The following is a 27,359-nucleotide window of genomic DNA, read 5'->3' as shown; positions in this document are numbered from 1 at the left end:
TTGAAGCCACTGGGGGAAATGTTTGACAAGGGGATTATAGTGTTTGTCCAGTTATTTTTAAAAAATGGTTCTTCACCAGCAACTAATGGACAAAAACCAAAAACAAATGCCATCAACAAAAACCTTTTAAACCAATGCTTCTCAAATTCTAATGAGCATCACAATCACTCAGGGATCTTGTTAAAATGTAGATTCTCATCCCATGTCCTAAGGTGGGGTTTGAGAGCCTGCATTATTTATGAGCTCTCAGGTGATGTCTATGTTGTTGCTCTGAGCACCGTATTTCCAGTGGCTAAGCTTTAAACCAGCGTTGCTGAAGGTGTGCTCCCTGACTACCTGCTCTGGTATGGTGTTAAGATGCCATCAACCCAGACATACTGAATTCCTGAGACTAAATATTGGGAACCTGCATTTTTTTTTTTTTTTTAATTTTAAGATGGAGTCTCACTTTTGTTGCCTAGGATGGAGTGCAGTGGTGCCATCTCAGCTCACTGCAACCTCTGCCTCCCGGGTTCAAGTGATTCTCCTGGCTTAGTCTCCCGAGTAGCTGGCATTACAGGCGCCCGCCACAATGCCCGGCTAATTTTTTTTATTTTTATTTTTAGTAGAGACAGGGTTTCACCATGTTGGCCAGGCTGGTCTCGAACTCCTGACCTCAGGTGATTCACCCGCCTTGGCCTCCCAAAGTGCTGGGATGACAGGTGTGCACCACCGTGCCTGGCTGGGAATCTGCATTTTAAAGAAGATTCTCAAGAATGATTATTTTGCTCACTAAAGCTTGAGACCTCTGTTCTGAGTGACTGAGAAAAAGCCTTCAAATATCCACAGCAGTACAGCTGAGGGGCTACAACAGTTTTTCCAAACTCTGTCTCCTGCAGGATGTTAATACGCATTCCCTGAAACACAAAAGTGGAGGTGGGAGGTGAGGATCTGCCATCAAATGTAATTTGGGAGTCAGTTAAACGAAGTTAAACTTTACAGCAGGACTTCCTGGAGGCTTTGATATATGGATACACATTATGAGTCTTTAATATTGTCATGGAGTACGCAGCATTTCCTGACCATGGACCCTTCTGGCTCCGAGCCTCTCCCTGCAATTGCATCTAGTGCCATAGACATTGGGAAACAGTTCATGAGAACATAGGGCTCTAGGTTTGGGGGGCTTTGTTCTTGCAAGGACCAGCCATACCTCCATCTACTCAATAGTCACAAGTGGCAGTCTCATCCTTGATTGACTTCCTATAAAGTGCAGGGCTTTGGGTGATCAGGCCCAACACAAACCACGTCGGTACTACTAGCATATCAGTTCAGAGCCCCTGTCCTCCAGCTCCCAGTGTCTCCCAAGGCCAGTGCATTTTACAGTGGGGACCCTGTGCTAGGTGACAATATCCTGGGGTCAGCAGGACAATGGAACATTAATGGCAACCATGTCTAATGAGAACCAATGGTTGGTGCTCAGGAGGAGCTTCCCGGGTGCCTGGCACTGGGTTAGGTACCTTAAACGCATGCCTTTATTAAGACACCACCAGAATCCTGGGTGCTATTAACATCATTATTTACAGATGAGGAATGGGAGACTTCGAGATTAAATAACTCACCTATGGCCACCCTGTTTTTAAGTGGTAGGACTGGGTTTTGGACCCTGTTTGCTGCACTCTGGAACGAAATCCTACACAAAGCTGCCATGTAAGGTTGTGTGACTGTTATGCTGAGTGTCCAACACACAGGAGCCTGTTGTACCCTCTGCCATGACATGTTTGTACGAGCATGTATATATGAGCTCTTTTATCTAAGACAGTTAGTGAGAGTAACCATTTACATACCCAGTACAGGGTGATTTATGTTTTGGGAAACTGGGCTGCAGAATGTTTTGGTCAGCCCTCTGCCCCAGCTCCTAGCTTCACCCAGTTCACACTTTTGACTTAAGTTTACAATTAAGTGCCTGGCCCTCTGCCAGCCACTTAAGTCCCTCTGTGCTTGCTCAGCCTGTGCTGTGCTTCGATCCAGCCAGCATCCAGTCATGCTCTCAAGAACCCTTTGTGGTGGGTTCTATGATCCTCATTTTGCAGATGAAGAAACTGAGGCTCATAGAGCTTAAGGGTCTTGCCCAAGGTCACAGTGCTAGTAAATGATGGAGAAGTGATTCATGATTCACATGTTGGTTGTCTACCTCAAAGCCTCTTTTTTTTTTTTTTTTTTTTCAGGCAGAGTCTCACTCTGTTGCTCAGGCTGGGGTGCAGTGGCTCGATCTCGGCTCACTGCAACCTCTGCCTCCTGGGTTCAAGTGATTCTCCTGGCTCAGCCTCCCAAGTAGCTGGGATTACAGGAGCCCTTCACCATGCCTGGCTAACTTTTGTATTTTTAGTAGAGATGGGGTTTCACCATGTTGGCTAGCCTGGTCTCGAACTCCTGATCTCAAGTGATCCATCCGCCTCGGCCTCCCAAAGCCTCTTGACTTCTGGAATTACAGTGCTGGAATTAAAGTTCTGGGATTACAGGCATGAGCCACCATGCCCGGCCTCCTCCAAAGCCTCTTGACTTCTGTTCTCGGTTCTTCACAGGGGGCTGGAAGCAGTCACAGCCATATATAGGTACCCTCTGAATGTCGCAGGACTTAGGAAGGGAAATACTGAAGCTTCAGAAGACATGTTCATTTCTTAGTTCTTTTTTCTGTCTCTTTCCCCTTCCTTCTTTTCCTCTCCCTGCCCTGCGCCTGCTGACTCTCAACCCAGAAAGGGCCTCTGGGAATGATCTCATTTGATCAGAAATTTCCCACCTTGGACAGCCTCTGACAGGCCTCTCTGGCACAGTCTCACCCTTGTTAGCCTAGAGCCATGTTTTTTACACCTGGGGGATTTCTATCCTGGCTGCGGCTGTCTCCCCACTTCGCTGTTACAAAAACCACTGGCAACAGAGAGCAGGGGCCTCTGCTCTTGGCCTCTGATTTCCCCAAATGCTTGCCCTCTGCCTGCTGTTCCTGGCCTCTCGCTGCCTGGTCTACCCTGCTCTGTTCCTCATCAACCTCCATTTCAAAGAGCCCACTGACAGGTCACACAGAACTGAGCCGACGGCCAGCGCAGCCCAGGCCTGGCAGGGGGTGGCAGCCTGGTGCCAGACAGTGACCTGCTGGGTCCCTCAGAAAGAAAAGGGGCTGTCACCACCGACACCTCAGAGCAACAAGCTGGAACAGTTACTTTCCGCCTGAGGGGAGACCTTGTCCCTGGGGGGAAGATGGGAGGCTTGGCCCCAGAGTGGAGAGGATTAGTAGGGGGGCATGATGCTTCTCCTTCTGCTGCATAAAGAAATGCCCCAGACTGCCAGCTGGGAGAAGGGCCCGGACTTGGCTATTCTATGAGCTTCCTGTGGAATTAGAGGAGTTGGAAGTACTAATTTCTAAACGGTGTCATTCCTAAACGTGGCTGTTGCCATGTTCCAGGCACTGTGCTTAGCACTCTCTGGAGATTTTCTCATTTATTTTGTTTTATACTTATTTATTTTTAGAGATGAGGTCTTGTGCTGTTACCCAGGCTGCAGTGCAGTGGCGCAATCTTGGCTCACTGCAGCCTCAAATTCCTAGGTTCAAGAGATCCTCCTGCTTCAGCCTGCTGAGTAGCTGGGACTATAGGCACCCACCACTGTGCCCAGCTAATTTTAAAATTTTTTGTAGAGACAAGGTCTTGCTATATTGACCAGACTGGTCTCAAGTTCCTGGGCTCAAGCAATCCTCCTACCTCAGCCTCCCAAAGTGCTGGGATTACAGGCGTGAGCCACTGTGCCTGGCTGTCATTTAATCTTCGCATCTACTCTATGGTGTAGGTACTAGGAATTAGTATCATACTGCCAATTATGATCACGGGATCTAGAGGCAGCTGATCTGTGTTCAACCCCAGGTCAGCAAAATATTGGCTGTGTGGCCTTGGGCTAGTTACTTTACCTCTCTGAGTCTTGGTTCCTTCATCTGTAAAATAAAAATAATCACACCAGCTTAATAGGGCTGTTGCAAAAAAATCAAATAAACTATATGCAGAAGGACTTGTTGTATAGTAACCATTTGTTTACTTCCACTTTTCAGATGGAGAAACCCAGTCCTAGAGAGGGTCAGTTACTTGACTAAGGTTGGGCAGCTGCTGGTGGGTGGGGAAGCTGGGATTCACACGCAGCTGGCCCAGGCTTAGACTTGCTGTTCTTCTCCCCTACTCTATGCTTCTCCAGCAAGCTGTAGTTTGGGAGGTCGGAGTTCACCCAAGAACAATCTGCAGCTGCCTCTGCCTTTCCTCTTGTTTTAAAGGAGGATTATGAGGCTTGCATACCTACGGCACCAACCCATACGAAGTCAATGGACAGGATGAGGCCAAGTCAATAATACAGATGAAGAGCAGTACAACCATGTCTTCATGCCTTACTGAAAAGCAAAGATGTATTTTATATTTGGATTTTCTTTGCACTGATAAAATGATATCAGTGGTATATAGTGACTTGGGTGTCACTGTATGCATGTTTTTTGAAATCCTAAAATGAAATGTAGTTATCTCCCAATCATCTATTGAATAAAAGACAATTGCTTCCGATCCCAAACACTTCTCGTGAAAGCTTTTACTCATTCAATTCGTGTAACAATGAGTTGACCAAGGCAGACAAGGACCCTGTGATTATGGCCCTAGATTCTAGAGGGGGAAAATAGACAATAAACAAATGAATGCATGATGGACTTACAGTGACAGTGTTCTGAAGACACTAAGTAAAGCAAGGTAAAGGGCTGGACAGTGATGAAGGAGGGGATTTTCTGCTTTAGACAGGGAGGGCAGGGAGGGCTTCTCTAAAGAAGTGATGTTCGTGTAGAAACCTAAACGAAATGAGGAAATGAGTCATGGAAACATCTGGAAGAAGAACACTCTGAGCAGAGGCAACAGCAAGTGCAGAAGCCTAGGGTGAAAGTGTATTTGTGAGTTGTAGGAATGGCAAGATGGCAGGTATGGCAGAGAGAGGACAAGGAAGAGAGAGAGGAAATGAGATCAGCATGGAAGCAGGGACTCACAAATGCAGAGCAATGGAAGCCACTGTGGCAACCTGGGTGCCATGCTACGGGAGATGAGAGGCCCTGGCAAGGCTTGAGCAGGGGTGTGATAGGATCTGACTTCTAAAAGGATTCTTCTAGCTGCTCTGTGGGGAACAGATTAGAAGCTGGAGGACCCATAGTCCAGCCCAGAGAAGTTGTTGGCATGATCTGAGTGGAGGTGGAAAGCTATTAAGAAATCATGGCCTTAAGGATTAAGAGTAGGGAATGGAGAGGCCAGGTAAGGGGGCATCCCAAAATCTGTGTGGCAAGATGCATAGACAAAGAGGGCATGTCAAAGGCCTATGCAATGGCCTCCCTGGCAGACGGTGTGCTAGTTGGGTAGTGATGATATTAGTGTTGCTCGTCAAAGGGCTAAGACTTTGAGTGATGGACCCCAGGTAGGCTGGGTTTTTCTCCCTGGTTCTACACTCCCTGAGCCACAAGCTTTCTGAATGAGCATGGCAGAAGTAAGAGCAGGAGAAGCTTGCTCCGGGGACTGCTGTTTCTCTTTTCTGCATCTGTCTTCTCCATGGATTCCTCTTTTCCAGCATGACCCCAGATACCTAGCGGCTTTGGACTCTGGCACACCTGGCATAAAATTACTTTCAGAAAAAGGGTCTGAGAGAAGAATGAACAAGACATTTAGAATCAAAAGAACTGAGATCCATTCCCAGCCCTTCCACTGTTTGACTCTGGTCAAGTTAACCTCTAGGCCCTCAGCTTCTTTGTTAGTTAAATGAAATCCTCTAAATGTCAGCAATGAATGCAAGATTTTTGTAAGCCTATGTGGCTAAAGGGAACATGGCAGTGACCCACCCAGCTTGGGGGTCAGTGGTTCATGACCTCTGAGGGAAGACAGCACTCATTCCAGAGCCAGTGGGGATGAAATTGAGGGAAATGTATTATAACAGGGACCAAAAGATGGGTTCCTGATTTTGAAATGTATGTAATATTTGAAATGATGAGTTTTTGATTGGGAGGCAGTGTATGTCTTTAGAATCTCTGAACTCACATCATACAGGGAGATGCAAACACTTAGAGAAGCCATTTAAGTAAAGGGGCATTAAGTTGCTGTCTATAAACTTTCTAGTCAAACCTTACAACAGGCCAATGAAGTTGATATCATTGTTTCCAGTTTACAGATGAGAGAACTGAGTCTCAGACAGGTTAGGTCCTTTGCTCAAGGAAGCACAGCTAGTAAGAGCCTGAGTCAGAATGTACAGCTAGGTCTGTCTGATTCCAAAGTCTGTGGACCCCATCAGTAAATGGCACAGCACCACCTGTCCTAAGTGGGGCAGGGGGCATGGGAGAAGCAGCAGAATGTCATAAAAGGCAAGGAACCAGGGCCAGCTATCACTGCTCTCTCCCAGCAAACTCCTTCCACATTTATCTTTTATTCCAACACTCTTGAAGGAGGAGGATGGATCCCGGGAAGTTGGAGCCCTGACTCCTCTCCGGATGACAAGCTTCTGTGGAAAGGACCTCAGTGAACCCAGGAATGTACCCAAGGTCCATATGCTAATCAAGGGGCCACCACCTCAGGATGCAGAGCTGTTTGGCCTGTCTCTCCCCATCAGCTGGCCCAGGGCTGACACGCTCGGAGGAATCCCTCTGCCAGCACTTGAGCTTCCCTTCAAAAGGCACGTATTATGCTAAGTCAGTGGTTCTCAACGCGACAGCATCATCTGGGCACTTGTAAGAAATGCACATTCTTGGGCTTCCTGCCAGACCTACTGAATCTGAAACTCTGAGGGTGGGGCCCAGCCATCTGTGCATGAAGCCTTCCAGGTGATTCTGATGTTCACTGATGTATAAGATGTATACGAACCGTTGTGCTGACTGTTTTGCATCCATTAACTCATCTAAGCCTCACAGTATCCTATGAGGTAGAAATTAGCCCTAGCTCCACTTTACAGAGGACAAAGCTTAAATTTAAGCTCATATCTTGAGGAAGTGGAGGAGCTGGGACATGACCTGAAGCTCAAATCCCAAAGCCTCTTGACTACCCTGCCAGGCTGTCTCCTCTCCCTGGGAGAAAGAATGCCCATGTGCAATGGAGGCAACACAACAAAAGGCCACGCCTGCTTCTCAGCTGTGGTGTGTGTGTTTATAATAACTCAAGCAGATATATCAGCTTTCTGTCTGAGGGGCAGGCATGGTTGCAATTCTGAAGACTGAGATGCTATGTTGGTGGGAGGCACAAACAAATATGATGGCTGTGTTGCGCTCTGCCCAGCACTGCATGCAAACCCCATTCTAGCCTCATCCTCCTCCATTCTCCATGTGGACTAGGCTGCAAGGTACCAGGCTTCTCAGAGGTCCCCACACAGGCATTGCTGTTCCTTGCCTCTGTGCATTTGCCGTTCCCTTCATTCACAATGCTTTTCCCTCCTTCCTTGCCTAATTCCTTTATATCTTTTAAGATTCAAGCTGTACCTATTTTGGAAGTCTTCAGTGCCTCTCTTGTGAGCGGCCATGGTCTCTTGGCCTTACTTCTATTATGGACCCTTAAAATGTGGCTCTGCAGTGACAGCTTTAGTGTGTATTTTTCCTCCCACCAGACAGAGCATCTTTATGGGCAGAGTTTGAGTCTTATTCATTCGCATGCCCTGCCACAGAGTGGGGGCTTGGTATATGTTTGTTGGATGAATAAATGATTTTGGTGGTGAGTGGTCTGTCCAGGAGTGTGGCTGGTGTGGGGGAGGGTGTTTTCTGTCATTGCCATCAGTGACAAGAGGTCTAAGCAGGGTTGCAACTAGGAAGAGGTGAATGAGGGGCTGAGGGGGGCAAAAGTGAAGGCAACACTCACTGTGAGGTACCCTAGGCATCTCCACTCATTCTAATCTAGGTCCCAGGTCTGAAACAGATCTTGGCTCCAACCAGTAGTGGCAGGCACCCATTCTCCTGAGGGTCACTGAGTCCTTTTGGTGGCAACGTAGCATTGAGAAAAGCACACTGGATTTTGAGCCAGGAAACCAGGACTCCAGTCTCAGATCTGCCCTGCCTGCTCCTTGGCCTTGAGTAAGTGACTTCCCTCCTTGGGTTTTGCAGCTGCCGGAGACTCTATATTTTAGCCTTTTTGCATCTGACATTTCCAGACTCCCATAAATGAAATCATCCTGTGATTCTCATAAATGAAAGAGGTAGTGTGCCTCAGTGCACGTGGCCATGGAGTTCCAGGAAACTGAAGGGGGTGGGGAGAGCTCCATGATGACATACCCTGAGGACAGGCAGAGGAGGAGAATCACCTTGGAAAGGTTTGGTCTTGGTTGTGAGTGGGGAGGAAGAGAAGCATTAGGCACAGAGGTTTGGGGGAACACCTCGCAGTTTTCTCTGGATTTGCATTTGGCCACAGAGTTCTGGCCCCTCTCCAATCCCCCAGAGCTCTTGGCTGAGAAGATAGAAAGTCAAAGAAAAGAGCACAGGCCTTGGGCAGCTGCTCTTGCTGCGCTGCTTGCTAACACCTTGCTATTTAAAGTCCAACTGCTCAACTCTCCCCTGCTCACCCCCTGGCATTTCAGTGCCTAAGCGCTTTGTGGCAAAAATGCATTCCAAATCCAAAACTGGAGGGAAAAGCTAACGCCGATGGTATTTTTAAGCATGCTGCAAAATTCGTGTTTCTGAGGGGCGGAGGTTGTTCAAGCACTTATGCTCTGCCTTGCTCTGAGCCCAAACACAACAAACACTCAGGTGCTGTGAGGGGCCCAGAGGAGGGTTCTTGACCCAGGTTCTGAATCCTGGCTTGGCTATGTTTTCGCCGTGGGAGCTTGGACAAGCCACTTGTCCTCTCTGGCTCTTAGTTTCTGCTTCTATATAAAGGATAATGAAAGACTCCTAGGGCTCTTGTGGGGATTGTCATGATTTATTTAGGCAATGTGGGTGAAGTTTTAGCAAGGGCCTGGCCCTTAGTAAGGGCTCAATGCCTTAGGGTTTTGGACATCACGTCCTTTCAAATCAGGCCCATGGACACTGCCTGTTTTGGGACCCTCTGGTCCCTCAGACAGATGTGTTCCTGGGACATTAAATGTCTATATCGGATTTCTCAGCCTTGGTGTTATTGACATTTTGGGTCGGATCATTCTTTGATGTGGGGCTTTCCTATGTGTGTAGGGCATTTAGCAGCAACCCTGGCCTCTACCCACTGGATGCCAGTAGCACCTCCCCACCTCCCCACCACCATGACTCGTGAATGCTTCCAGTCACTGCCAGATGTTCCTGGGCGAGCGAGTTGCCCCGGTAGGGAACCACCGGTCTGGACTTGGGGGAAGACTGTGGGAGCAAGAGAGCTAGTGATGGCACGAGGACCTTGCCTCTTTATTCAAATGCTGGTCACAGAGACCGGGGGATGGCAAGGGTGTGCCTGCCACCATCTAGGGCAAGACTCTGGCCAAAGCACAAATACAGGAAGCCAACATAACGCTATCAATATTACCTCCTTGCCACCAGTGAAATCTGCGTTTTCATCCTTTAATTCCCTAAAATAAGTCTATAGTGATTTACATGATTAAAATTTTTTTTCAGATTATGCATTTTCATCACAATTTCATAATGAATATTTGATTTGTCATCTAATCAGGGGGAAAAAACATAATCCCTTAAGAGACACTTAATAACCATTTAAACTAATAAAGACTTGATTAAAAAAGACTGAAAGTGCTGTGTTGGGTAAATTGTAAACTTTAAACACCTTTTTTTTAAAAAAATGGTCAATTGCATGTACCAGGAAAAGGTTTTCAATGGAAAAGTTTTGTCTTTGAGGTGTTTTTTTCTAAGGCTTCTTTGCAGCAACACACATTCTGTACTTGTTTGAATCTTCTTCAGAAACACTGTCCAAATTTTTTGAGTGTTTTAGAAAAAATGAGCCAATGGTTGTAAAGGAGAAAAGCCATATATCATGGTGGTTAGCTGAAAGGGCTATTCTGAGTCTTAACTTCTTGAGCCTTTGTATCCTTATCTGTATAATGAAAATAATATGATGAAAGAGACTCATTGAACTTATAGTCTAGTGTGAAGAAACAGACAATCTACAAGAATAACAGTGTGAGAAAATTTAGGAGTGTGATATTTCCATAAAGGAAACACTAATGGTTGATGGGAGAGAGACAGAGGAAGACTTCATAATAAGTCCTTCTGAGGCATTTGAGCTGAGAACTGAATGACTACAATGAGTCAGTGATACAATGTGCCTTGACTGAGCATTTCCACCTTGCACTAGCAAAGACCCTTTGGTGGAAATAATCTTTGCACTTGTGCAGTCTAAACACCGGCCAGAGTGGATGGGGCAGAGCTTCCGGAGAGGATGGGGGAGGACAGGTCAGAGACAAGGCAGGGGATATACAGAGGGCCCTCTAAGCCAAGGTGAAAAAAACAGCCGATTTTGATTCTAACTCCATGAGAAACCCTTTGAGAACATGGAATGATGAGATTTACAATGTATTAGGTTGGTGCAAAATTAATTGCTTTCAACGGCCAAAACCACAATAACTTCTGCATCAACCTACTAAAACACTCCCTCCGGCTGCTGTGTGGAGGAACAGAGAGCAGACGGCAAGATGAGTAGCAGGGAGACCACTTGGGAGGCTGTTCCCATAACCCAGGTGCAGAGCAAGCTCAGCACAGTGCTTGGCACATGTAAGCTCTCAAAAATCTTACTGATTATTATTTTTATATGCAAGAGAATTCCTTCCTTCCTTCCTTTCTTCCTTCCTCCCTCCCTCCTTTCTTTCTTTCTTTCTTTCTTTCTTTCTTTCTTTCTCTCTCTCTCTCTCTTTTTGAGATGGAGTCTTGCTCTGTCACCCAGGCTGGAGTGCTGCAGTGGTGCGATCTTGCCTCACTGCAGCCTCCGCCTCCTGGGTTCAAGCGATTCTCATGCCTCAGCCTCCTGAGTAGCTGGGACTACAGGTGTGAGCCACTATGCCCGGCTAATTTTTGTATTTTTAGTAGAGACAGAGTTTCACCATATTGGCCAGGCTGGTCTCAAACTCCTGACCTCAAGTGATCTGCCCTCCTTGGCCTCCCAAAGTGCTGGGATTACAGTTGTGAGCCACCGTGCGCAGCTGGTTCTATCTTTTTTCTAAACCTCAGTAGCATAAGAGAAAACTGAACCCCTACCTTACAGTTTTCTAAACAGAAGATTCTCTAGTCAAATATGCCCAGGAAGTCAAAGATCTTATTTCAACTGGAAGAGCCAGAATAATTTCAGATCCCTGTTGCTATGTGTTCCCTGAAGATCTCAGTTGAGGCTAATTCTGCTTCCCTCCTAAAGAAGAGAGACCCAGCATCTGGCCAGCTGGCAGTGTCCTCAAGGCCAAGTTTTCCTCCTAAGCATTAGATACATTGCTTTTCTCTCTGGGAGCTAATCAGGGACTCTGTTTATGGCTCCAGCTACATTTGCCACAAGGTCTTTGGACTGCAAAGGGAATCCTCATCCAACCCAATTAATAGCTCAATGTTGTATTTTTAAGCTGTCCCCCACCCAACCAATCCATCAACATGATTGGGATACATTAATCAAGGCATTTACAGTGGGTTCACCAAGCTTTGTGTCTCATTGGAGGAAGAAACAGGACTATTTGGGCATGGGAACCAGAACCCTTTTGGAGTCCCTGAAGTCCCTAGCTTGGCTCTGCTAAATGCACAGACAAGGTGAGTTATTAATTAACAAGTGAGATAAATGCCAGAAGAGCATTCCTGAATCGTGTCAAACCAATTTGGATGGCTACGGGATGGGGAGGGAGCGGGAGGAGGCAGTGGGCGAGGGGTGAGTTTGGTCTGTTCCAAGTGCTTTGGACAGACTCCAGTGTTATTTCTCCTCATTTAGACCTGGCTGGAGTGCCTTGGATGGCATGCCCAGAGCTCAGGCCAGGATCCACGTCTCTTAACCCAAGGCAGCCTCCTTTGGAGTGAAGCAAGGAACCGAGCCTTGCACATGGAGGTAGGGTGGGAAATACTGCTCTGCAGAGAAGCCAGCGTGGAGTGCTTCATTTAGAGAGGGAACTGCAGTAACTGCTAGTGGTCTGAAGAGGCTCTACCACGGGTTACTGATCACACGGATTTGTGGCTTTGAGGACACTCCATGGAGACGAGCTGAAGAGCCCGTCCTTAACAATGGGCTGCGCTTTCTCTCATGTCATGTTCCTGACACCCATTACACGTGACAGTCCCTTTGCTATGCTCCCACTGAACTATTGCCGTCTAATAAGATGGTCCATCTCTGTCACCTCTCACATGCTGGACTGTAATAATAATAATAACAATGTGTTTATCCATCTTTGTAGATGGATAGTGAGCTCTTTGTGGACATATGTCATGTTTGCTTTAGTATTTCTAAAGGCTTATTTTCAGGGTCTAACATTTAGTAAACCCTCAACAAATGTTTGTTAAACCATAAATGAATAAGCTAATGAATGGATGGATGGATGGATGAGTGGATAGACGAATCCATACCCTAATGACAGAGAGTTAAAGGTTTTTAAACTTTGAAACAAACATCAGCCAACTCTCCACCCAAGAATGGAGAACTTCTAAATCATACTGAAGTCATTCACTAAGGACCTAAACATAAAGATATCGTCATGTCTTTTTTTTTTTTTTTTGAGACAGGGTTTCACTCTGTCGCCCAGGCTGGAGTGTAATAGCACAATCATGGCTTACTGCAGCCTCAACTTCCTGAGCAAGCGATCCTTCTACCTCAGCCTCCTGAGTAGCTGGAACTACAGGCGCATGCCAGGATGCCTGCCTGGCTAATTTCTCTATTTTTTGTAGAGATGGGGTTTCACCATGTTGCCGAGGCTGGTCTTCAACTCTTAAGCTCAAGTGATCCACCCACCTTGGTCTCCTAAAGTGTTAGGATTACAGGCGTGAGCCACCATGCCCAGACTTCATGTCTTTTCAGCTACTTATTTCTTCCTGAAATAAAATTCCCCTCTCCTCACTGCACTCCTGTGTTCTGGGGATTTTAGGGGAAAGGGTTTGGGGTATAAGCACTATGACATTAGGCTGGGTGAGCCCACCCAGGGAACACCATTATTTTAAAAAGTTTATCTCAAAATGTCATCTGCAGAGCAAACACACTTGTATCAGACACTCTGGGGTGTGTGGTAAAAGTGCAGACTCCTGCATTCTATGTCTGACTAATAAATCAGAACCTCAAAGGTGGGGGCTTAGAAATTTGACTTTTAAACAAGCCCTCCACACAGTCACGCAACACTAAAGTTCAGTAAGCACAAAGTTAGAATCTTTGTGGTTGTGTACACTGGAAAAATTATTGGTTGGGTTCCATCTATATGAATTCAGTCTCCTTTCTAGAAAATAACATTAATATTAATAATGTTAATGCTAGCAGCAGCCAACATGTGAGGGCATCTATGAGCCAGGTGTCTTATAAAATACATCCCATGCATTTTCTTACTTAAACTTCACACCAGCTAGTGACATTGGCATTGCCATGCCTATTTTACAGATAAGAAAACTGAGACTTTGAGAAGCAAAGTGACTTGCAGAGCTGGGATACAAAGGCTGACTCTGAAGCCCAAGCCCTCAATCAATTATGATGATACAGTGTCACCTGTTCAGAAACCAGGGACGTGAAAGAGAAGGTGCAAAACATCTTTCAGTGCTGTGTTGAAACGGAACGAGGGGAAAAGACATCTCTCCTAGTTTAGTAAGGAAGAAAGTGATGCGGGGTGACAGGACAGGCTCAGCCTAAAAAGGCTTCCTCCTACCCCTACCTCCAGGTGATGTGGTTATGACATCACCTCCCTTGGTCTCCACTGTCACCGCTGCCCACAGATGGGAGAAAGCATCTCATAGGATTCCACAGGAGCTTCAGACTCACTCCTATGCCGGCTTGAAATGATGGAAGGGCTAGGGCTCCTGACTCTAAGTTCAGGGTGATAAAGGGGAGTGGGGAAGAAGTAAGGACTGTCTCACCAGGCCAGACGGTCTAACAACGCCTCCTCACCTTGCAGTTCCCACTTTTAGAGGAAATCTACACCCTCTCTCCTACCCCTGGCTGTGATGAACTAAATCTCACACCTCTGTCTTGGTGGTGATAATTAAATATTATCCGCCTGTCACTTGGTGCACATGTTGTGTGTATTCTCAGACTTTAATGAGCTGGTATTTGTCTTCTGTAAGCAAAAATATTTCTTTGAGTCTCTTCTTTTTCAAATTGGGGTGAGCAGTTCAAGTGAAGATCTCTCACTATTAAAAAGACAGTCTGCCAGCTGCCGTGTCTGTCTGAACCATTCCACTTCTTCTTAGTGGCCATGGGCAGGTGTGGCTTGTCCCTTCAGAATCAGCCATTGCTTCCCGAGGTTACATGAGTGGCGGTCACATGACTGGGGGTGTCTGGAGACTTTGAAAGCCAAGGGGGTGAGAAGGCAGGGAGTTGGCATAAACTGTTTTGGTGGGGATATTCTAAGGCAGCCTTCTCCAACAGGGATTTTCATCTCAACACCGCTGACTACAGAGCATATTTGAGTGAAAGTTTTCTCAGTTCTTCCAAAGGAGTTATTTTATCCAGTACCATTCTAGATGCATAGGAGAGAAGTTAATTCATTACATAGAATGGATGGCTTAGGACAGTGGTTCTCAAAGAGGACCTGCATCAGCGTCCCCTGCGTCAGCACTGCTGGGATATTTACTAGAAATTCAGTCTTGCACTGCCCTCCCCAGACTTAGAGAATCAGGAGCTCTAGGAATAGGGCTTAGCACTCTGTGTTGAATCAAGGTGGTTTTGCCGCATGCTGAAGTTTCAGAACTACTAGTGGCCATAAAGTATTAGGGCTTAATTCTCTCATAGAGGAACCCAGGTTGAAAAAAGGCTGTTAAAGGTTTCAAATATCTCTATCTGTTATTTGTATCTATATCTATCTCAGTTTAAAATAAAAAAATATATATCCCTTCAAACAGATTCTTTTTTTTAAAGTAGAGTGTTTCTAGATGGAAAAGTGATTTGCCTTTTCCAGTCCACTTTGGTAGATAGCTCTATTATTTTGCTCGTTCATGAAATTTATAAGAAATGTGTTCATTGCAGCTGCTCCCCGGGTCTGCATTCATGTTCTGCCCGGGTGCCTCTCTGACCCACTGCCAGGTTTATAAACTCACATAGCCCTTCCTGATAACTCACGAAGCAGGACAGAGACTAGGGCAGAACTCCCATCCCCACCCCAACCAAACAAAAAGAGTGATATAATTAGTGTGCTGCAGGATTGAATCTGGAGTTGATGAGGAGCAACCTTAATATTTATCAATAAACAGCAAAGTGCTTAGCACACCTCCTAGGGAAGTCACTAACCATAAAAAGGATACTCTACACTGAGGAATCACCTCCAAAAAAAGAACTCAGTTAATTGTGAATTGCTTGCGCCAGGTGAGAGAGAATTGGTGTCTACCCCTCTCACCTGACATAAGCAACTCTGAATTAACTGGGAGTTTCTTTTTATAAACACCATGCAGCCTTTTTTTTTTTTCTTTGTGGTTAATTACTTCCTTGGGAGGTTTGCTTTAATAGTTCCCCTAACAAGGCCATTATTGTCTTTAGCATAATCACTGCCTCATTTGCTTTTGTGCCCTGCCTTTGGACTGCTTTGTCTCTGCCAGCCCGGGGGGGGGGATCCTGAATTGTGCCTGGTGGGCAACCCTTAGGCCCGGGGACCCTGTGAGCCTCTTTTAGCTCCATCACTTCAGGATTTTGGTTTTGGCCGGGTGGAAGCTGGGATCAGGGGTAGGGCTGGTGGGGAGGGAGGTGGGTAAGGCAGGGTATGCTGGGGAGACAGTCCCCCAGAGTTTCCTCTCTCCCCTCTGTGTGGCATTCCAGCCATTTGTTATGCTTTCAGCTGCTGACACCAGGAACAGGGAAGGGAGCCAGGAGAGCAGCTCCTTTCTGGAAGTAGAAGCTGATCTGTAAGCAACCGCTGTGCTCAGTGAAATCGCCAGGGAGGCAGAAGGAAAAACAGTGAACCTTACAGCAAAAGTCGTGCGATTCTGACTTGAAAAAAAATGCATTATGTAGTTATGCCTTAACTTGTTAAAAAATGAATTAAAGTGCCTTCTCTTTGGCTCTGTTTCAGGAAAGAGAAAATGAATGAATGGGAGCTCTGTAAACCACATCAGGTCTGTAAACTGTTTTGATTATGTACTCCTATCAGTGTATGTACATCTGTTTATTTACAAATTACATACAGGCACAATGGCAATCATAAATTATGGAAACTGCAAAATACCCATTAAGAGGATGAGAAAAAATAAAAATAGAATATCTAATACTCTCATCCACCACCCCGATGGATTGCACCCTGCTCTGGACACCACTGAAAGGACCTGTTGGGGCCATGAAGGCAGTGGCTGACTTTGACTTGGTCATTGATATTCCTAGAATTCAATGACTGGTCCAAGGTGGCACTAAATACATTTTTGTTAAATCAAATGATTGGACTCATGGATCTTCCTACACTCTGAAACAACCTCTGCCCCCAGTGAATTCTGATCAGTTAGTAATTTTGGCGGGGGTGGATAACATACCTGTACTGAAGTCTACGGAACATTCCACAGTATTCTTAGGAGATTAGGTGGCCCACATGCTAACCCAACCTCATTTAGCCCCAGAAGCTTAGCACTCCATCAGGAAGGAACATGGGGAAATTCAGCTCAGAGGTTTAGAACAGGAGACAGAAAATTTCTCCTGTAAAGGGCCAGAGAGTAAATGTTTTAGGCTTTGATGGCCAAGTGGTTTTTGCTTTGACTCCACTCTGACATGGAGAGTGCAAGCAGCCCTAGGCCAAACATAAACAAATGGGCATGGCTATATTCCAATAAATGGAGAGGTGTGGGTTAAGGGGTACAAAGTGTCAGCGATACAAGATAAATACATTCTGGAGATCTACACATAGCATAGTATCTATGGCTAACAAAGTAGTGTATACTCAAAATTTGCTAAGAGGGTAGATCTTAATGTTAAAATGTTCTTACCACAAAAACTCTTAAAACCAAAAAATCACCCCAAAACAATAATCACAAAGAGAGCAGTGTGGCAGGCCAGGTCTCACCACCAGCTGAACAGGCAGGCCTCCATGACAACTGTTTTGGCACTGAATGAATGGGTAGTTAAATATTAAAGGCGGAAAGAGCCAGCGCACTTACACAAAGGCTGGAATGTAACAAAAGCTCACCAAGAGTCTTGCCTAGGCCTTTCCTGGGCCTTGAACCTTCACAAGATAATGAAGAAATTCTCATGCTCCTCATACCAGGACCCATTTAGGATTAAACAAGTTTTACTGGGAGTCTAAAGGAACTCCCCAGACCTCCACACCTTAGCTGGAGACAAGATAAGGGTAATCACCCCTGGCACCAGGACCCATCTAGGCTAAGCAAATTTACTGAGGCTCTGGAGGAAGGTGTCCAGGACCCAAACCTTAGTTATAGATTAGATGGAATCAATCATTTGTGTCTTCAGATGAATGCACACTTACACGTAGACACATAGCTTAGAAGGTATATACACACTGGAAAACTTTGTAATTTTGAGATGGCCTGGTGAATTATCTCTGGCCTTCTCCCTGTACCTGGGAGAGTTTATTTCTGGTTACTTTCCCAGTGTGTCTGCTTCTTGTTATTGGACCTTGAAAACAAGCAGCCCAACCCTTGGTTCAGTCAATAGGAAGAAACTCTGGGAAGCGATGGACATGTTTATGGCCTTGATGGTGGTGATGGCCTCCCAAAGTGCTGGGATTACAGGTGTGAGCCACTGTGCCTGGCCATATACACAACTTTTTATATGTCAATTATACCTCAAAAAAGCTGTTTAAAAATTTATAAACATCAAAATTTGAATTTCACATAATTTTCACATCATCAAATATTGTTCTTTTTAATGATTTTTTCCACCAACCATTAAAAATGTTAAAACTATTTTTAGCTTACAGGCCAGGTTTGGTCCATGGACCATAGTTTGCCAACTACTGGTTAGAAAAGACGCTTTGGAGCCACAGCTGGGTTTGGGTCTCAATTTTACTAATGGTGGTTGGATTATCTCGAAAAAGTTACTTAATCACTCTTCAGGCCTCGGTTTCCTCATCTGTAGAGTGACATCTCAAAGGGCTGTAAGGATGAAGGCAGCAGGCATTGCTTATGACAGCTTTGTGCGTTAGGCATAGATTGTCATCCTCATTGTCACCGACTGTTATCCGCAGCCCTGAAAGGTCTGGCAGGACTGGTGACCCTGAAGGCAGCGCCAGGGCCCAGCCACCTTTATGTGGCAATGGGCACTTGGGAATTCTCAGCCAGTATCAACCCCCAGTGCCTCCAGCCGGTGTCTCCCAGAGATCCCCCTGGCATAAGGACACCTGTTCTCTGCTGCATTTGCTTCAAAGAAAATGTTACAACAACATTTGACAATAGTGCAGGGGAGGTCTTTCAGAAGAAAAATGACTTATGACAAAAGCATGGACAACGCTCTGCTCTTAGGGGCTGGGAATGAGAAGACGCGTGCTCACCTCCCTCATTATCCTTGTTATCAGCACAGGAAGTTTCCATGGCAACGTTGCATCCGGGCCCTCTCCAGCCGGTCTGGCAGACACACTGCCAGCTGTTCTGACCCAGTGTGCATCTCCCGTTACCGTTGCACAAGTCAGGGCAGCCATCTGGTTGGAGAAATGGAGAGGATGAGAAGGAGGGACGTGAGGCCGCGCTGGGGAAGCAGGGGAGCCATGCAGAGGGGAGCAAGGCCGCAGGGCAGCCGCTGGGCCAGCCTCACAGTGGGGCCCGCGCCTGCCTTCCACAGAGTCAGGGGAGCAGGCAACGCATGCAGTAGCAAGACACAGTGGGGTCACAGCTGCAGGGGATCCCCAGTGACAACTGACCTAGGTCAGAGGCAACCTTCCCAAAGCGGGGAGTTCAATGCACATCCCAGACAACTAAACCAGTGCTGAGCTGACAACCAGACTAGCTAGGCTGTGGTTTCCAGCCAATAGCTCAGGATTGATCCTACTGAAAAGAAGCTTTTCTTTCTCTCTTTTTTTAAGAAGTGCTCTTCTGTAGAAGAGAAAAAATTCCCTATCAACCCAGGATGGAGGGAAAGTGCCCGCCATCTTTCAGAGTTTTAAAGATATATTTACATAGGATTATCATGAGCTTCTCATGACTGAAAACTGGATGGTTCTGCTGGGCTATTTTCATATGCTTGTACAGGTAATATTTAGTTTTAAGGGGCACTTAAAGATGTTGGCTGCTTATCACTCAACCTATTTATGGCACAATTTAAAAATACTGCAGGATTCGAAGGCTGTGGAGGGGATAGATGCTGGGTGCCATGAATCGGGGAAAGATAGAAGAAAAAATATATGTGCTTGGGGAAGGGTGGTGGGGTAGGAGTAGTTCTTATTTTGTGGATTTCTTTTCCTTTATTGATGTGCGTGTGTGTGTATACATGCGCTCACGTGTCTGTGCAAAATCGGCTGCCTGTGTAATTTTCTAATTACTCCAGGACCCAAAACAATTGCAGCCAGCACTCTCCTGACCTGAGTTTGGACCAAGGGAGACTGGGGGAGAAAAGTGGAGAAAGGAGGTACACTAAAGAGACATGGGAAAGGTCTCACTAGCAGAGCCTCCGTGACTCTTTATAACAGGTAGGAGAGAAGCAGAGAACTACTAGGATGTGGCCACACTCACAAAACCTACGTGCTGGCAAGAATTCCTAGACATGTTTTCATTTTTCTTTCTTTTCACAGCTTTATTGGGGCATAATTTACACACCATAAAATTCACCTGTTTTAAGTGTACAATGCGATGACTTCTAGTAAATTTGCAGAGTTGTGCACTTGGGATATGTTTTCTTACTTAATTTAAATATACCCCAGTGACCATTAATTTACTTTTCCCCAGAAAGTAATTTCCTTGAATATCTATCTCGAGTCCTATCTCTACCTCTGCCACCATCTCTGTTTCCATTTTTTTCTACATCTATTTTTAAACTACATAAAGTGCAGGCTGGATTGGGCCATGGCAGAGGATAAAAAGCTTTGTAATGATGGAGGTAATTGATTTGAAACCTTCCTGGCCCAAATCTTGTGGATCAAAAGCATGCATCTCCCCTACTCCTCTCTCCGGTGTTCCAGAGGCCTTCACCTAGCATCTTCCTTCTTTTCTCTTGAGTACTCCTTATGAGAATGCTGATAAACCTAATATGTGCATATGGCAGTGGTGGGAATTTGAGGTAGGGTCTCACTCTATCACTCAGGCTGGAGTGCAGTGGCATGATCATAGCTCATTGCCACCTTGAACTCCTGGGCTTGAGTGATCCTCCTGCTTCAGCCTCCTGAGTAGCTAGGACTGCAAGTGTGCGCCACCATGCCCAGCGATTTTTTCTTTTTAATTTTTAGTAGAGATGGGGTCTTGCTATGTTGTCCAGGTTAGTCTTGAACTCCTGGCCTCAAATGACCCTCCAGCCTCAGCCTCAGCCTCCCAAAGTGCTAGGATTATAGGCATGAAGCATTATGCCTGGCCAGTGGTGGGAATTTAAAGGCATCTTCCTAAGAAGCAAGGTCTCAAGGGTATACAATTAAGCTTTACTTCTTTAGGAAGAGGAGTTTCACTCTTCAGTGCTTGCTGCCTCTCATCCTTTCCAGAAGGTGCTATTGGATTAGGATCTGAGCAAGGGGTGCATGCAACAGAGGAGACCTATGTGGGCCAGTCCCTAGGGAAGCCAAGCTGTCTTGAGAGGGCAAATAAGGAGACTCCTACCAGGGAATCCGTTTTCTTTTGTTGCACAGCCTGGCACTAAGTCCAGCAGGCAAGTAAAGCACCAGTGTTTGCACACCTGGAAAGGCTTGTTTGGTCTACACACCTCTCCTCACAAAGCCCAGATTCACATTTCCATGCTTTTTCTGACTGTGGTCCTGCCTGGAAAACCCCTGTTCACTTCATACCGTGAGACGGTGTGTGGAGGGAAAGCCATCCCCAGTTGCAGAGAAATGCCACAAACATTTCTGCAGGAACAAAATGAGCTCAGTAGGAAAAGACCAAGGGACATTTCACAGGTTCTCAAGGAAAAGAGAATTTCTCCAACCTCCAGCTACCTTCAGCTTTAACAATTTCTACTGGTAGAGTTTTGGGGAATGGATCACGGAAAATACACTAAATGACAGACCTACCAACATTTGCTCAGCATGGTATCTATTTGGTGGAGCTTTGTTATTTAGCTACTTTGAGGTCTCATGTCTGACTAAATTCATGTCCAGTGTGTCAACAGAAGCCTCATTGTATAGGAAACCCACGTCCGCTACATCAAATTTAAATCTGCAAAAAACACTAGCGTGTCAGTCAGAGATACGCACTCAAAATACATATATTTCTAGATTGAATGAGGCTTTTTTTTAACCCCTTCTCTTCCTCTCTTGCTTCCTCCCCAACCTTCCCCTGCTGACCAACTGAAGTGAAATAAACAGACCACAGTAGCAGGTTTTCTCCACATCACATGAGGAAGATGAAAACACGAACAGTAGGAAGCTGGCAAATCTCTGAGAAGTTTCAGGGCAGCTGGTAATTAACGGACAGGACTTTGCTTTTAGCTTGAAGAGGAAGAGAACAGCCCTGGTAGGTGCATGGCGTTGCTAGGCAACCCCAAGCTAACCCCAGCACAAGTTCATTCTACTGGTGGCCTTCTGAGGAAGTGATCCTTTGTGTTTGTAAAGTGCAAAGCCAGCTTCTGCTTAAGGAAAAACAAAACCTAGGAAGTAATTAGTCTGGAGGGCAAAATGGGTATGAGGTAGAGGCTTTTCTCTGGAGAGGATGCTATAACTGAAGTTGGATTGGGCTAATGGGCTTATACTGGGGCACTCAAGAAGTCTCCTATAGGAAGTCTTCTGGATTTCAGGCTGGTACTGCCTGTCTCCAAGACCACCAATATAAAGCCCCTTAAAGCATACCCATTTGGTTCCTCTTTTATGGAGCTAGAGAGAGCTGGCTGCCTGGAGGCTAAAGGTTCTATCATGACCCTATACCAGTGGTTCTCAACTAAGGCAATTTTGTCTCCCTATTTCTCTCCAGAAAACATTTGGCATTGTCTGAAGACACTTTTTATTTTTTATTTTTATTTTTTGAGACGGAGTCTCACTCTGTTGCCCAGGCTGGAGTGCAGTGGCACAATGTCGGCTCACTGCAGCCTCCGCCTCTCAGGTTCAAATGATTCCCCTGCCTCACCCTCCTGAGTAGCTGGGACTACAGGTGCATGCCACCACATCCAGCTGATTTTTTTTGTGTATATATATATATGTATACACGTACATATATATGTGTATATATACATATATACATGTATATATATACGTGTGTGTATACATATATATGTGTGTGTGTGTATATATATATATATATATATATATATATACACACACTTTTTTTTTTTTTTTTAGTAGAGATGGGGTTTCACCATGTTGGCCAGGCTGGTCTTGAACTCCTGACCTCAAGTGATCCGCCTGCCTTGGCCTCCCAAAGTGCTGGGATTACAGCACTCCAGGCATGAGCCACCGTGCCCAGTCTGGAGACATTTTTGATTGTCACAATTTGAGGAGGGTGCTATTGGCATCTTGTGGGTAGAGGCCAGGGACACTGCTGAACATCCTACAATGCACAGGACAGGCCCCACAATGAAGAATGATACAGCCCAAAATGTTAACTGTGCTAAGGTTGAGAAACCTAGCCCTAGACATAAACCCCCATGAGATCCAAGATTTGGTTGTTTGCTGTTGGATCCCAGAGCTTGGCCTGGTTTTAGGCACATAGAAGGTGCTTGAATGAATAAAAACAATCGGGGGTACTATATCTTTTCTGTCTGCCTGCCTCATATCTATAAACTCTTCTGAGAATCATGAGAAGATAATAGAAACTTCCTCTCTGAGATCAAAAGTCCTCTTCCCAGGGAGAATTTTCAAGGACGCCAGTGATATTAATGGGCTAGTTCTGTCATATTCCAACCTATAGAGAGAGAGCTGATGGGAAATTTGGGATTTAAAAAAACCCACTTTGGGATGCCGAGGTGGGTGGATCACCTGAAGTCCGGAGTTCGAGACCAGCCTGGCCAAAATGGTGAAATCCCATGTCTACTAAAAATACAAAAAATAGCTGAGTGTGGTGGCAGGTGCCTGTAATCCCAGCTACTCAGGAGGCTGAGGCTGAAGAATCACTTGAACCCGGAAGGCAGAGGCTGCAGTGAGTCAAGATCGTGCTACTGCACTCTAGTCTGGGCGACAGAGTAAGACTTGGTCTCAAAACAACAACAACAACAACAACAACAACAACAAACAACAACCCACACCCTTATATTCTGATGGCCCCTAAATCTTCAACTTGTCTTCTGACCTCTAGACCTGAACTCCAACTCGCATCTCAACATAGCCATCTATTCCCCACCTGTACACTCATAAGCACCTCAAACTCAAAAGAATTCTGACTCTTTACCTTTCCTCCCCACAAACTCTGACCCCTTGAGCAGTGCATGGCACATCCAGGTATCTACCCCATTGCCCACCACTGAAACCTTGGAGGCATTCTTAATTATTCCCCTCCTCTCCTACCTTCTCTTGTCTCTTCTATCTAATTCCAACCAAGTTCTGCCTAATTTTCCTCTTAACTGCAAGAACTCCTATCTGTCCTTCCTAAATATCTTGGAATCTGTGCTCTACTTCCACCCCTACTGCCACCACATTAACCCCAGCCACCCTCATCTTTGGTCCAGATGCTTGTCGAAACCTCCTAACTGGTCTCCCTGCCTCCAGTCTTGTACCATCATCCATCTCTCACATTCTGGACACTGCTGGAAACACTTCAATAGCTTTCCATTGACCCATGGGTAAAGTCTGAAGTCCTTAACTGGGCTTGCTGACATCATATGAACTGACTCTTACCACATCAGCCTATCTCAATATCACTTTAGGCTTTGGTTAGACTTAAGCCACTCGGCCTTTCCTTTTCACTTTTCTCACCTCCCTAACTTCAATACATCCTTCAAATCCCCACTTAGAAGTCACCTCCTCCTGGAAGCTTTTCCAAAGCTCCCAAGCTCATGCCAGCAGCACCGGTCATGGCATCTTTATCCTTTCCTTTATGTGGTACTACCCGCCCCGCTGTATCACAATTGGCTGGTACCTCCTTGATGCTCACTAGGCCATGTAGCAGCCCTTCCTTAAGACATTTTACTGTCACCTGCTGGAAAAGTGTCATAATAAATGTGCCCGTTGTCATTACTTACATTTTGAATGGTGCCCCTACTGTGAACCGAACGGCTGCCCCAGGCGCTCCTGCTATGGTGTAAAACTGTCAGGGAGGGACCATGTCTAGTTTGTTTACTCTTGGATTGTCAGTACTCAATAAGTAGTTGGGGGAAATGATGAACGAATAACTCTGGCTGAATCCGATGCCTTTGGCAGAGTGGAAATGAGAGAGTTTCCAAGGTTCTACACATAAAATTCCAACCACTAGAAAAAAAAAGTCTGTCCACACAGTTACCAGGTAGGCAGGCTTTTTGCCTTAACAAAAATTAGGCATGAACAAAGTAATGTCTACAGCACGGTAAAAAGGGAAGCATAAATGCACTTGAAGAAGCTATAATTACCATAAAAGGCTTTTCTAAAAAAGCATCAAGAAATGTTCTGCCATGTGCAGCAATTTAAAGGTAGAAATAAGTGGCTAATAATGCATGAGGGGTACGAAGAGAGAAATAGGATTTTAATATTCAACATCAAGCATGCCTAAGAAAAGCATAAAGGGCAATACCCTATCCAGATGGAAATGCAAGTAAAAACATAAAACAGGCTGCATGGAAATGCAGACAGATGACAGTGAAAGCCAGAGAAGCCAGATGTCCCTGCTTGCTTCAAGAGACCATCAGGAGAGAACTTACACCCTAAGTTAAACTGAGGTGAAAAAAAAAAAGTGGTTTTTTTTTGTTTTTTTCTTTTTTTAACTATGGGGAAAACCTTAACCTGGTTTGGAGTCAGAGTTCTGGGAATGGAATCTGGATGTCTCTCTTACTATCTGTGTGAGCTTGGGCTGGTAGATCCACCTCTCTGAGCCTCAGCCTGTTTGTAAAATGGTATATTTTACTTGTTAATCTTATTTATTTTCTCTTCCAATAGCATACAGCTTCCAGAAAGGCAGAAAGTTTTGCCTCTTTTGTTCATTGAGATATTCTCAGGGTCTAGAAGAACGGTTGGCACGTAACAGACATTCAAGAAATATGTGCTGATCGAATAATTTAGGGATGGTCACAAGACCGTACTTACAATTTTTTTTTTTTTTTTTTACAGATGCCAGAGGTATTAAATGGAATGATAAAGCTAAATATTTCAACAGAGCTTGGCACATTGTAAGTGCTCAGTAGATAGTGGCACTAATTGTTGTCAGTGTCTATATAGTTGTTATGACAGATATTATAATTAGTGGTAAGCTTTCCCTTTAGCGCATAGGCTGAAGTGTAGGTCATTTCTCTTTGCCTCACTCTGAAATCAGGGAAAAAAACAAGAACCCATCCTTTTTCAAGTTAAAAAATGAAGGTTCATCAAGTGTCCTCCGTGTGTGATTGTGTCACAGCCTAAGAAATTCTCATTCTCCCAATGACCACCAGCCAAAACTCCAGCAATACCACATTGGACGGGCTGAGTGAGAAGAAAACCCACTGGAGCTAAGGGCAATTATGAGGTGCAGGAGACACGAAGGTAGACTACATGGGGGCCCTTTCTCTTGGGAAGAATTGTGCTTTTGAATATTAACTTAATTAGGGACCCCCCCCCCTTCACCAACTGTTTTAAATATCGCTGTTTTTTTTTTTTTTTTTTTTTTCCTGGAGCTGTGCATTGTTGGAATTAAAGAGCACACATACATTGGACATTATTTAATAATAGAGTCTGCCATTACATTCCAGAGCTCTTTGTAGTTGAAAATAGCTGAGGTGTTGGAGATCGGGGATCACCAGGGGTTCAGGTAGCCTTTTATACTGAACAGCAGTGGCAAATGCTCAGAAAATTAATCTGATGCTTCGAGGTGCTCTAGGGAAAATCTCCAACTAGTTTTGGAAGACCAGCTGCCAAAGAATCACCCTGGTCTCTGGTCTCTGGAAAACGGCAGGGCTTGTCCCTCTTGCTTGCCCGTGTGTGCGGGAGGGAGCTGTGCGGGGACTCTGTTTCTAGGCACAAATTGGCGTGGACACGCAGCCATGAACCTGCACGTCCACAGCTGACTCTGCTTTGTTAGAAAAGATGTGGCAAATTGAGAGAGGCAGATGTTCCTCTTTGTTTCAGTGGTGTCTGTATGTCTTTAAGGGTTTGTGTAGATGCAAGTATGGGGGATGCTGGGTTGGGGTGTTGGGAGGCCAGTGATCCTTTCCATGGTCTATTGGCTGGCTTTTGCTCCTAAGGCAGAAATCACTCCCCACAACCCCAACAGCAACAGAAACAGCAGAGCTTCCATGAGGTCATATAAATTTGCCTCCAGCTGTCTAGGCTGCACGTTTTCTGGATGCACCTGGATTCTCACTGATCAGCACCATGTCTGTCTGCATGGGACAAGGAAGGCAGTAGGCTCAGCCTTGGCCGCAGAAAAATGATGAACTCGTAAAAACAGTAAAAACAATCCTTTCACATTTGAATAAAGAGGAGAAAGGGGCCAGGCGCGGTAGCTCACGCCTGTAATCCTAGCACTTTGGGAGGTTGAGGCGGGTGGATCACCTGGGGTCAGGAGTTCGAGACCAACCTGGCCAACGCGGTGAAACCCCGTTGTTTAGTCTCTACTAAATATACAAAAATTAGCCGAGCGTGGTGGCAGGCACCTATAATCCCAGCTACTTGAGAGGCTGAGGCAGGAGAATTGCTTGAAGCTGGGGGGGTGGAGGTTGCAGCAGTGAGCCAAGATCGCACCACTTCACTCCAGCCTGGGCAAAAGAGCGAGACCTTGTCTCAAAAAAAAAAAAAAAAAAAAAAGGAGAAAGGAAGATGTATCTTACTTTTTGGTGTTCTGATGTTTCAAGCTCTTATTAATAGTTTTTTTTTTTTTTTTTTTTTTTAAAGTAGGTGATCATGCGAGGAAATGGAGAATTTAGGCAACAGTAACCAAAATAGCTCTTCTTGGGAGGGAAATCCCACGTCAGTTACTCAGTGAATTCTGACTGAATTGTTATCACCCGGTTGCACTGGAGTCCAGCCCGGCCTGTGCTTTCCTGGGGGCGCCTGCTTTATCTCCCTGGAACATTACCTTTGCGAGTTATGGGGGTGAATAGCACCGTGTTGCTAAAACGCACCCCAACTCATGCCAT

The 27,359-nt window shown here is 45.5% G+C and overlaps 1 protein-coding gene across 12 annotated transcripts in view; it reads right to left on the bottom strand.

Annotated features, from left to right (window-relative positions):
- TENM2 (teneurin transmembrane protein 2) overlaps window positions 1-27,359 on the bottom strand; it is a 3,238,122-nt gene that overhangs the window by 82,495 nt on the left and 3,128,268 nt on the right. For all 12 annotated transcript variants that reach the window (XM_063604288.1, XM_063604290.1, XM_055112852.2 and 9 more), the window contains one exon: window positions 18,553-18,699. In XM_063604288.1, coding sequence (XP_063460358.1) covers window positions 18,553-18,699 — 147 coding nt within the window. The remainder of the gene's footprint in view (window positions 1-18,552; window positions 18,700-27,359) is intronic.

The sequence above is a fragment of the Pan paniscus genome, chromosome 4, assembly GCF_029289425.2.
Source record: "Pan paniscus chromosome 4, NHGRI_mPanPan1-v2.0_pri, whole genome shotgun sequence".
In the NCBI taxonomy this organism is placed as follows: Eukaryota; Metazoa; Chordata; class Mammalia; order Primates; family Hominidae; genus Pan; species Pan paniscus.
This window is presented reverse-complemented; position numbering and strand designations above follow the sequence as displayed.